Raw genomic sequence first — 12,205 nt, 5'->3', positions numbered from 1 at the left:
GGCAAATGGCAGCTGGTTAAGGAGACTTTCAACTGAGAAGGGCTTTGAAGCGAAGTGGAGACTGTCTGAGGCATGAAGAAGCCGGGGATAAGTTTCTGCAAAGTTTTAAAATCTCTATCAGCACGAACCCAGATGGACATTACTACCAAGGTAGATGAGGCAGGAGAACTGTTAAAGGGCAGAATTGACTAAAGGGCATTTTAGCACACTAAGGACCTAAGGAAACAAGGCATCAAAAGCAGACACCATTAGTAAAGGTAAGGTGGTAAGTATGTGAAGAAAAGATTAAATAAATCACTTAAACTCCTTTCCAACTATTCTCACTTCCCACTGTCAGTGAAACTCCATGGGAGTCACACCCAAGGTCAAGTCTCTATATTCAGTTATCAATATTCGTTGAGCTAAGGTGGAATCATAACATACACTTTTGAAAACAAACAACTCTTTCCTCTGCCCCAGCGGGCAAGCCAACTCCAGTAAACTCTCTGAATAAGCTGGGGAAGAGAAGGAGCTAAGCACCAACGAACTTTTGAGGGTGATAGAAATGTTCTATATCTTGTTTGTGATGGTGATTACATGACAGAATATATTTATCAAAATTCATTAAACTGTGCACTTAAAATTAGTGATTTTTAAAAATATTTATTTATTTGGCTGCGCCAGGTCTTAGTTGTGGCATATGGGATTTTGGTTGTGGTACACGGGATCTAGTTCCCTGACCAGGGATCGAACCCAGGCCCCCTGCATTGGGAGCATGGAGTCTTAACCACTGGACCACCAGGGAAGTCCCAAAATGAGTGAATTTTATTAAATGTAAATTATACCTCAATAAAGTTGATTAGAGAGATACAGAGGCAGGAGCCAGAGGGAAGGGAGAGGACAACCTCCCCAGGTAGACAAATGGAGAAAGTCTGCGAAAACTACTGTAGGACAGGACACGCCTGGTGGGGTGGAGTGGTGTCGCCCACACAATATTTCACCTAGGGCCAGACCTCATTCCATAGATCAGCCAGGAGTTTATACTTCTGATAATACCTCATAGTTCATTAGGAATTACCTAAAGTGGAGACAGATAAATCCAATCCATCCTCTAGTGGGCCATGTGCCCCTAGATTCTCCTGATGGAGGCAAAAGTCATGATAAAGTGAAGAACACAAAAGCTAAATTACCCTCCTCTCCCACAGTCTCCTATAGGAAAGTTATCCCCCCCACTCCACCTCAACCTTTTGGAGGTTTAAGTTAAATCCCCGGAACCCCATTCAGACCTTCCTCCAGTATCCCCTTACTTCAAAAAGCTAAAAGCACCAGGAAGAATTAACCTGTTTATGTGGCAGTAGCAACTCTCATTAAAATTATAACTTTTTTGTAATCTTTTAGCCACTGGGCAATACACCGAACTGTCACACTTCAAGAAACAGTAACAAATTTCAAGAGGAGATCACAACCATTCTGCTTTGCTCAAACAGTCTAAAGAAGTATTTCTGAGCCACTTACAAATTCCAGAGTCAGCAAAAATTCATGATATAATGAGAATTAACTTCCAGTTTCCAAAGCTAGAGCCACTGGTGTTAACTTACACTATTCCCTCTCCTTCTCTTCCTGTATCTACTCCATCACAGAGACCTGTCTCTCACACTTTCTGCCTGCACTTCAATCTACCAGACTTCCATCACTTTCCATTTTGTTTCCTACAACATTTTCCTTGGTCTCCCTGGCTCCCAGCTCTCTTCTCTATTACTCACCCTGTTCATCATGCCTGAAAATGTGCTTACTTGTTTAACCACTCCATTACACCCTGCTTCATTCCCACAAGTGGACTAATCATCCCAAACCATTATTTTCTGTTTCTCTCCTGTTTAAATATTTTTTAATCCATCCAACAAATATTTAATGAACACCTACTATGTGGAAGACATTGTGATAGGCTCTACAGGAGGTAAACAAACCCTGACCAGCATCTCAGGGGGCTTACAGTATTGTGGGAGTGGCTTACATATATACAGATAACTATAATAAGATAGAAATGTGTACAGGTCATTAAGACAGAGAACTGTCAGCTGGATGTCAAGTAAAATCAGAATTGGTAAAGAAGAAGTAGAATATGAGACAAAGAAAAAGCTACAGAGGTTTCCAGCATGAGGGACTAGGAAAATAGCAGAGCCATTAACAGGCCAAAGGACATCAGAAGAAATACAGATAGAAGGAGCATGACAGGAGATTTAAGAAAAGTGAATGTACTTGCCAAAGCCCAAATCAGGGAACATGATCAGAGATTTCTGTTCTGCTTTAAGAGGCTGGAAGCAGTCTAAGAAATGCAATTTCAACACCAAAATATTAGAATTTCCAGGATTGATGATTTAAAGGGACAATGGCATAGAATATAAAATTGGGACTATCTCAGAAAAAATCTAGTCCATGCAGCTTCAGTAGGTATGAGGAAATATGGTGGGAAAGGAAGATTACAGATATACAATCTACTGGCCTAATAGTTGTTTCATCTAAGGAAAGTGTACTTGGCTTCTGGAGTGAGGGTTTTAGACTGTTTCTGTACTGTTAGAAAATTCAGCATCCTGACATACTATGGGACTCCTAATTAAACTTCAGGTAATCTTGGCCATTCTACAGCATTTATGTGGTACCCATGGTGTCTGGGAACTTCATGTGAGGATGAGTAGGATGCCATTTTATTGCTATTGGTGATCCATCCAGGTCTAATTAATAAACCCTGCTCCACAAATGCTGAATCCTTTGAAGGTGCTGAAAGTAGCTACAAGTGATGTCATCATTCAGACACCCACTGGAAAGTCAAGACCAGCAAATATTTTCAAAACCAGAAACAATAAGATGTCACAACCACCTTCAATTCTTTCAGGAACGAGTCAGGTGGATCTAAAAATAAATCAACACACAACTCTGTGATTATACTAAAAACCTTTGAATTGTACATTTTAAATTGGTGAATTGTACATTATGTGAATTATACCTCAATAAAGCTGTTATTTTAACAATCAACAAACATGTTTTAACCAAAATGTTAGTTTCCAGAAATGTTATATCCTAGTAACCCAGCTATTGCCTTTAAAATGTTTATACTGCTTGAAAAATTTACAAAAGAGAAGCCCTGCTAAACTGCTGTGACAAAACCATTATCATTTTAGCTAAAAAGAATAAACTGAATGGTCTTTTGTCTTTCACTGTAATAGGAGCTGATTTCTATCACACATCAAAATCTGCCTTTAAGCTCTGAATGACATTTTGAAAAGGGCACTTTTCAAATTTAACCACTATGTTGAATACCATAATCATGGCATGTCACTATTATATCTTTCCTTGTAGTCTACCCCCAGAACTTCCTTCCCTATAATCCTCTGCAAGGGGAAAATCCTTGTGTTTATATACAATTTTTTTTAATTTTATTTATTTATTTTATTTTTGGCTGCACTGAGTCTTCGTTGCTGCATGCGGGCTTTCTCTAGTTGTGGTGAGCGGGGACTACTCTTCATTGCAGTGCGTGGGCTTCTCATTGCGGTGGCTTCTCTTGTTGCGGAGCACGGGCTCTAGGTGCACGGGCTTCAGTAGTTGTGGCACACGGGTTCAGTAGTTGTGGCACGTGGGCTCAGTAGTTGTGGCACACGGGCTTAGTTGCTCCACCATGTGGGATCTTCCTAGACCAGGGCTCAAACCTGTGTCCCTTACATTGGTAGGCGGATTCTTAACCACTGTACCACCAGGGAAGTCTAATCCTTGTGTTTAATATCCATTTATATTACCTCTAATGATTTCCCTCGTCCTCTAAAAATCACTACCCAAGCTTTTATCTCTAGAATCATTCCAACCTTCTCATGTCCCAACCTCTTCCCTAACTTCTACAAATAAATACCATACCAGCTGTCTGCCTGCTGCTGAGGTAACAGCAGGTTATTTATGCCCTTGAAGATTCAAAGTGGGCCAAGAATATAAGAAGCAGGCTGTAAACCCTTCGAGGGAAAGGACTGTGTCTTGTTTATATTAGAACCTCTCAACATTAAGCAGAGTACCTGGCACCCAGGAGGTGCTCAATAAATATTTTTGTCCGCCATTAAGCTAAGGTCCATTCACAAAAAGAATGAGCCAACAAACAAACCAAGTAACCAGATTATCCTTAGGTATAAATGCATTTAGGAGAAGGCAACTTAAGCTCAACTTCCCTACTGATGTCTAAACCAGTTTGTCTTTACAATGACTAGAAGGTGAATTTTAAAACAGATTGTGATTATGACCAAAACCCACCCCAAACCTTACAATTTTAAAAATCACAGGATCTTTTAAATTTTTTCTTGCCAATTATTTTGGGAGAAAAAAGCAGACCCAAAACCCAAGAGCAACGTATTATCCAACCAGTGTCTAGTTAAGCAGCCTACAATTAGTCAGGCAGCTGAAGGATGGACTCCTCAGGCAGTGAAGAATGGGGTCTATACAAAGTAACTAAGGAATATTTACAGACCATATCTCTTCTTGTGAAAATGACTCTGATATTTCTTAGTACCCACCTCATATGTTTATTATGAGGATTAAATGAGCTAATATTTGTAAAGCACTTAAAACTGTACCTGGCACATAGTTAGCTTTATATAAATGTTTGTTTATAAAGTAACTTTGGATCAATTTCCAATTGCATTCAATCATACATTAGGTATCTACAATGCCTAAAGAATTACCAGGTTTAGAGAGAAGTTTCATTGTGCAGTCCTCAAATCTGAAGCTGGAAAGAGAGAGGTCCCAGGAAATGTTTCATGCAAACTCATTTCATGGTTGAAGAAATATACCTCATATTTGTAGAGAAATTCACAGGTTACGAAAAGCATTCCCATGTATTATTGTTTGATCCTCACAACAACAACCTTGTAAGAGATGTAGGGCAGGTATAATTAACTCCATTTACAGATGAGGAAACTAAAGCACAGAGAGGTTAAGTGATTTGCCCAAGGTCACACAGTAAGTGAAAAGGCCCCGGCTAGAATCAAGGGCTAGAATCCAGTTCTCTTGATGGCGGGTCCAGACCTCTTCCTTCTATAACATGCTGCAACTTGAGCCCTGGGCTTACTTGGGTCATATTTGGAAGCAGTGATTCTGAGACCATAAATGTAGACTTGGCCTCAGATGCAAACTCAAAAAGTTAAGGTTAATTCTGTTAACTGGAATTAGAGGTAATTAATAGCTGGCAAAACATCTACCTACACAGGAGTGATAGTATAAAATGCCATGACTACACACAGTCACAAAGGGCACCACACACTGTCTTGAAGGGACAGTTCTCCAAAATATGCCATTCAGAGATTACCAGCCCCAGAGAATACTGCTGTCAGTATAAGAAGGAAAGGCTGCCACTTCCCTTAAACAAAACCCAGAAGGAAAAGGCTCACCCCAGAGGATGGTGAAGACATGGAGCCTAACAAGGCTCTAAGGGATTACATGCAGATTGCAAACTCCCAGCGACAAATGAGTATCGACCACCCCAGTGAATCAGCTCGCATTTATTCGTCTGCATCTTCCCCAGGGGCTCTCCACCCCAGGGTAGCAATCTGAAACCGGGCACCTAAAGGTGAAAATCGACTGGCGACCTTTTGCAAGATTCCATACCTCACAGAAAGGTTGGGTGGCGGTAGAAGTGGCACCGCATACCAACACCAGACGTTATTTTAAGCGCGTGTCCCCAGGGGAGGGACCGACCATCTAATCTGTCAGATCTAGGATCTCCCACCAGCCAGGATTTTTCCTAAAGCAAGACGGAGGGCTGAGCAATCCTGCCCCAGGCTCGCCCTACTAAAGCCACACAGACCCGCTTTCCACTTAGAAACCCGCACTGCTCCCAGGCCAAGAAGGGTGGCAGGGGCCACAGAGGCACCCCGAGGCAGGCCTCCCTCCGCCGCCTTAACCATCAACGCCCGAACAAGGAAGGTGCCTCTGCGGGCGACCGGCGGGCAAGGCAGAGGATTTCAAAATGCTCGGAAAGGGGGTGGTGCCGGAGGGGCCGGACTGGGTCCCCACGCCCCGGCCCCTCCCCGGCCTGACAGCTGGCGGCGCCGGGCCGCGCGGCCCCCTCCCCAAGGCGCGGCTCATGGGGCGCCTTACCTTTGTGTAGAGCTCCGACGCGGCCATGGCGGGCCCCGCGGCGCCGACGCCCCCCGCCTGTGCGGAGGCCGCACCTCTTCTGGGCGGCTGCCCGCGCCGACTAGGAAACGCCGGGGCTGCAGCCGGCAGGGAGCAGGGCAGGGCCAGGCAGCGCGGGCCGCTCCGGGCGGGGCGGGGTGGGGTGGGGTGGGGCGTCTCAGCCGCGGGCGGCCAGCGGGGGCCTCGCCATCACTCCCGGGCTCGCCGCGAGCTGTGTCGCGCGCTCGGCGTGCCCGGGGTCCTCGGGGTCGCCGCCGCTGCCAACCCTACAGCCGGTGATGCTGCTGCCGCCGCCGCCGCCTCCGCCCTCGCCCTGTGCATTGTGGGAGCGGGAGGAGGCTGCGCTCCAGCGCTGCCACCGCGGCTGCTCCGGGTTCTCTCGGGCTCACGCTGCCTCCCATCGGCTGCGGGCACGGGGCATCATCAGCCTGTCAGCCAGCGTCGCCGCTGCCTCCTCCCGCGCTGCCGAGACCCAGAAGCCCGCCCCAGGACACCCACTGGCCGCACACCGCCCCCGGGATGCCCCAGGCCCCAAGCGAGCCCTGGACCGTGCAGAATAGCCCAGCCTCCGAGAGGGGCAGCGATAGCTGTGTCACTCAGGGTGTCCAGGTAAATGGGAGTCTGCAGGCTGCTTTTCCTGTGCTTCCAAACATTGGTAGGGAAAGGATAGGGGGAGAAGTTTCTTGGAAGGCCATGGAATAACCTAGAATTCCAGAAGAGCCTTATTAGCAGTACACGTCTGGGAGTGAGCGAGGACGGATAATCTGAAAGAATCACCAAGGTCACCCTGAACACCTCGGCATCTGCCGTAGGGTCGTTTCGTGAAGCCAGAGCGTAGGGGCCTGTTTTAAGCTACAGAAATTTAAGTGCACCTGGTAACAAGATGCCCCCAGGGGGCGGCCCTAGAGCCTCCTTCTATCCTAGGCCTGCGCCTTCGTAACGGTGCCACTCACCTTCTGCCCCAGCCCTCTTTCTCTATCTAATCGCTGTTATCCTTGCACTTCAAGCCCAAGAATGTGATCTTTCCACCCCACCCTGATGCCGTCTTCACCCTCTACCTCTTCCCCACCCACGCTTTCATTCCAGTTTAGCTAATCTCCATTTTTTCATCCCAGCCTCTTTAGTGTGCTCATCTTTCCTTATTTCTTTGAACTCTAAGTGGTGCCCAGTGCCAGTCATGGGACTCTGGGATGGTTTTTATCAAAACTATCTCTCAAGGCTGGCCCCCTTGGTAGTGTGTGTATCCTGCGTGTATATTTGAAGGAAGATCATTGATGAGGGGGACATTTGAGGCCAGTCCTCACTCCCTGGAACTCAGGCCTCTCCTCCCCTTGCTCACTGCCCACAGTCTCCTCAGACATGCCAGAGGTAATAGCTACAGAGTCCTGCATAATGCTCTGTACCTTCCAATTCTGAAAGTAAATCTCTTTCATCTTTTTGGATACCACCCTTTCTTTAAAAGAGAAAACCTGTGCAGCTATCAGCAGTACACCAGAAAAGGCACTGGATTGAGATTTAAGAGTTTCTTTGTGCCTTGTGTAAGGTGGTAACCACTCTGTTTTCTCACCCTCCAGCTAGTACCTACCTCCTAGGACTGTTGAGAAATGCTGAGTATGCCGATGAAGCGGTGCAGGGTGTATCACCCCAGGGGACGCTGCTTTGGTATATTGACTATCTTGAGTTGGGGGCACTTGCAAAACATCAAATACAAGAAAAATAATGACCTTCCTTCTTTTTCTTAAAAGCAGAAGATGAAATTCCTATATGAAAGATGTCCTCCCTAATATCAGAAGGAAAGTACTGTTCTTATCATCAAGGGGAGAAGTTAAGACCAAGAGAATTCTAAACAAACAGACCTTGTTAAAATAGTTCTTATCTTCCTTTAGCCTCCCCACATTGTTAAGTCACTTGTCCACAATTGCTTCTCTTTGTTCAACCCAATATAAAAGCTAATAAGTTTTGCCATTTATTTGGGTCTTCATTTCCTTATGAAGGCTCCTGTATCATGTAAAACAATATGAATTAGTATGCTTTTCTTGCATTAATCTATTTTTGTCAGTTTAATTTTTAGGCCCAACCAGGGACCCTAGGAGGGTGGAGGAAAACATTTTCTTCCCCTAAACTGAGAAAAAACTAAAAAATTAAAATGGTGTTGTGTTACAGGTGTCAGCGAAGTTTTTTGGTTTGTTTTGTTTTGTTTTCCCTAGTGACAGAGGGAAGAAAAGACACTAGAATTATTCTCTTCTAATACCTGAACACATGCATTCAACCACTCAAATAATTGGCCCATGGTAGGAGGAAGGTAATAAGGATGAGGAAAGGGAGAAGGGTTTTCTGCCCTGGACCTTACGTTATCTCCTTCAGAAGAGCAGACTTAAAAGCTGGAAGAGGGCTTCCCTGGTGGCGCAGTGGTTGGGAGTCCGCTTGCCGATGCAGGGGACGTGGGTTCGTGCCCTGGTCGGGGAGGATCCCACATGCCGCAGAGCGGCTGGGCCCGTGAGCCATGGCCGCTGTGCCTGCGCGTCCGGAGCCGGAGCCTGTGCTGTGCAACAGGAGAGGCCACAGCAGTGAGAGGCCCGCGTACAGCAAAAAAAAAAAGCTGGAAGAAACAACTAGGAAGCCCTGATGGCTGACCTCCCTACCTTAACCATGTATATTCACAGTCCCAAGCACTCTGTCATTGGTAAACTGGGGAAACCAGCAATAGGACCAACTTCTGAGGGTTTAAGATTTCCCCCTCTGAAAAAGTAGCCAGAGTATATTGTATATTATTTTAAATTGATAATGTTTTCAATTATTGCTTTATAAGTGGGAATATTTTCATGTAGGTTGTTTTCCAAATAAAAACAGTGTCCAAGTTATTGTGAACAATCCCTTTCCTCTAAAGTGTTCATGGATATTACTTTTTCCAACAAATATTGAGAGCTACATTGTACCAGAAACTCTTCTACATGTTGAGGATTCGAGAGTAAACAAAACAGATAAAATCCCTGACCCCACGAAGCTTACATTTTAGTCTGGAAGATAGACAATTATAAAGTTAGAAGGTGAAGGTGATAAGTGTATTAATTTGCTAGGGCCACAATAAAGTACCATGACCTGGGTGTTTTAGACAGTAATGTACTAGGTGATCTGGAGGCTAGAAGTCCCAGAACAAGGTGTTGGGAGGGTTAGTTCCTTTTGGGAGCTGGAAGGGGGAATCTGCTCCATGCCTCTCTCCTACATCCTAAAGGTTTGCTAGCAATCTTTGGCGTTCCTTGGCTTCGGCTGCATCACCCCAATCTCTGTCTTCATCTTCACGTGGTGTTCTCCCTGTGTGCATGTGTGCTTCTGTGTCCAAATTTCCCCTTTTTCTAAGGACACAGTCATATTGGATTAGGGTCCACCCTAGTGCCTTGATCTTAACTTGATCATCTACACAGACCCTATTTCCAAATAAAGTCTCATTCACAGGTAGTGGAGGTTAGGACTTCAACATGTTTTAGGGGGACACAATTCAACACATAACAATGTACAATGGAGAAAAACTAAATAGGGAAGAGAGAGAAAAACTAAAAAGCAATTTTTAGTAGGGTGGTCATTGCTTTATTCAAATTGAAGAAAAAATCTATTGAGGGTCTATCATGTGGTAGCACTGAAGAGAGTAAAGATGGAGATGAATGAAATATGGTCCTTGGCCTGGGGGAGCTCACTGCAAGGAGTGGCTGCAAGGGTAGGAGAAGGGGCAGTCCATGCTGCATGGTCATATAAAGTAGTAATTCTAATTCTGTAAGACTGGCGTAATTCTAGAGGCCAGAGGCAAAGTACTGTGTTACTGGTTATAGTACATTCATTGGCATTTGCGTATCCCAATATTTAACGTTTCGGAGGACTAGCCATGGGCATAGGCGACATTTGGGTGGGAACCCCAAATAGCTCATCAGGAGATCCAAATGATGATATGGAGTTGAGGAGGGGTCATTTATCATTGCAAGATATATAAAGGAACAGCCAGAGGGACCTAGGCTCTGAAGCAGAAAAAGCAGAGTGAAGAAGAGAGGAAGACTGACCTAAAATACTTGAAATTTGGAAGGCAGACAGGTACTCCCGGATCCCCACCCCTTCAATTCCCTAGCTCCAGCCAGTTATCCTCACTCCCTCTCACTTGGGAGCTTAGGCCTAGCCACACTTTATGTCTCCCCAGGCAAGGAGGATAAAAAGGACAGTACTTAATTCAAACGGTGCAATTATTTTTATTCCCAGTACCTATTACTCTAATTCTAGATTCTAATCTTGGGTTTCCTAAAATATCTCTCATCTCTGGCCCTTTGTTCCCAGTTTTCTAGCTTGTGTGCTGACCACCTGCTATTGGAGCAGCCTCTGCACCTAGCTCCTTCTATCAGTTGATTGTTTGTTCTAGATCGTGAAATACTTTCTGCTCGAATCCATAGCACTCATGTGCTTTATACTGCCTCGATCTTCCAGAATTACTGGATTGTAAGTACTTATTAGCTACTCTCATCCCGTACCTCCCGCAACCACTGACACACAGCTCCCTTCCGTGAGGTAGTGGTGGAAGCCCCTCGGTAGTGAAAATGACTTAGAATCAAATGACCTAGATGCTAGTCCCAGTGCTAACCTGGGGCAAGCCTCTTAGCCAATATGAGCCTTGCTTTTTGTTTTTTTTTTTCTTTTGGCCACGCCACAGGGCTTGTTGGATCTCAGTTCCCCGACCAGGGATTGAATCTGGGCCACAGCAGTGAAAACCTGGAATCCTAACTTAGGCCACCAGGGAACTCCCTGTTTTGTCTTTTAATAAATTTTGTTTTAGACAGTTTTAGATTTATAGAAAAACTGCAAAGATATTACAGAGTTTCCATATACCCTGTGCAATGGCCTGAATGTTTATGCCGCCACCCCCAAATTCATACGTTGAAACCCTAACCCTAAGGGAATGATAGTAGGAGGTGGGGCCTTTGGGAGGTGATTAAGTCATGAGGGTGGAGCCCTCATGAATGAGATTAGTGCCTTTTATAAAAGAGACCCCCCAAAGATCTCACACCCCTCTGCCATGTAACGATACAGTGAGAAAACAGTCATGTATGAGGAAGTCAGCTCTCACCAGACACTGAATGTGTTGGCACCTTAATCTTGGGCTTCCTAGCCTCCACAACTGTAAGAAATACATTTCTATTGTTTATAAGCCACCCGGTAGTTTATGGTATTTTTTTACAGCAGCCTGAACAGATTAAAACACCCAGAAATCAGTTTGCCTTATTGGCTTCTTACATTCGTATGGTAGGTTTGTTACAATTACTGAACTGATGTTGATAGAGTATCATTAACTAAAACCTATGTTTATTCAGGTTTCCTTAGTTTTCTTTAGTTTTTACCTCATGTCCTTTTTTGTTCCAGGATCCCTCCAGGATGCCACATTACATTTAGTCATTATGTCTCATTCAGATCTTCTTGGCTGACAGTTTCTCCCTTTCCTAGTTTTTGATGACAAGGATATTTTTCATGAATTTTGAGTAGTACCAGTCATGTATTTTGTAGAATGTCCCTCAGTTGGGATTTGTCTTGATTAGACTGGGGTTATAGGTTTTTGTGAGGAAGACCACAGAGGTAAAATGCTATTTTCACCACATTATATCAAGGGTCATAGTATCAACATGACAACACCGTTGACGTAACATCATGATTGATATCGACCTCGATCATCTGGCTCAGGAAGTGTCAAGTTTTTTTCACTGTACAGCAATTCTTTTCCCCTGTCGTAGGCTAAATTGTGTCCCCTCAAAATTCGTATGTTGAAGTTCTAACCCCCAATAACTCAGAACATAACTGTATTTTAAGATAGTGTCTTTAAAGAGGTAGTTAAGTTAAAATGAGGTCAATTGGACCTTAATTCAATATGACTGGTTTCCTTAGGAAAATAGATTAGGATACAGACATGTATACAAGGGGAAGACTGTGTGAGGACACAGGGAGAAGTTAGCCAACTGTCAGCCAAGGAGAGAGACCTCAGAAGAAACCAAAATAGATGACACCTTGGTTTTGGACTTCTAGCCTCCAG

General features: G+C 44.6%; 1 protein-coding gene across 1 annotated transcript in view; it reads right to left on the bottom strand.

The window, feature by feature from the left end:
• MYO5A (myosin VA) overlaps positions 1 to 6,419 on the bottom strand; it is a 187,369-nt gene extending 180,950 nt beyond the window's left edge. Inside the window, exon 1 of the mRNA XM_060005954.1 lies at positions 6,112 to 6,419. Within this exon, the coding sequence (XP_059861937.1) occupies positions 6,112 to 6,138 (27 nt within the window). The 5' untranslated portion in view covers positions 6,139 to 6,419. The remainder of the gene's footprint in view (positions 1 to 6,111) is intronic.
• Positions 6,420 to 12,205: the final 5,786 nt, after the last annotated feature.

This window comes from Delphinus delphis, chromosome 2 (genome assembly GCF_949987515.2).
Source record: "Delphinus delphis chromosome 2, mDelDel1.2, whole genome shotgun sequence".
In the NCBI taxonomy this organism is placed as follows: domain Eukaryota; kingdom Metazoa; phylum Chordata; class Mammalia; order Artiodactyla; family Delphinidae; genus Delphinus; species Delphinus delphis.
Note: the sequence above shows the minus strand (reverse complement) of the source record. Positions and strands in the feature narration are given on the sequence as shown.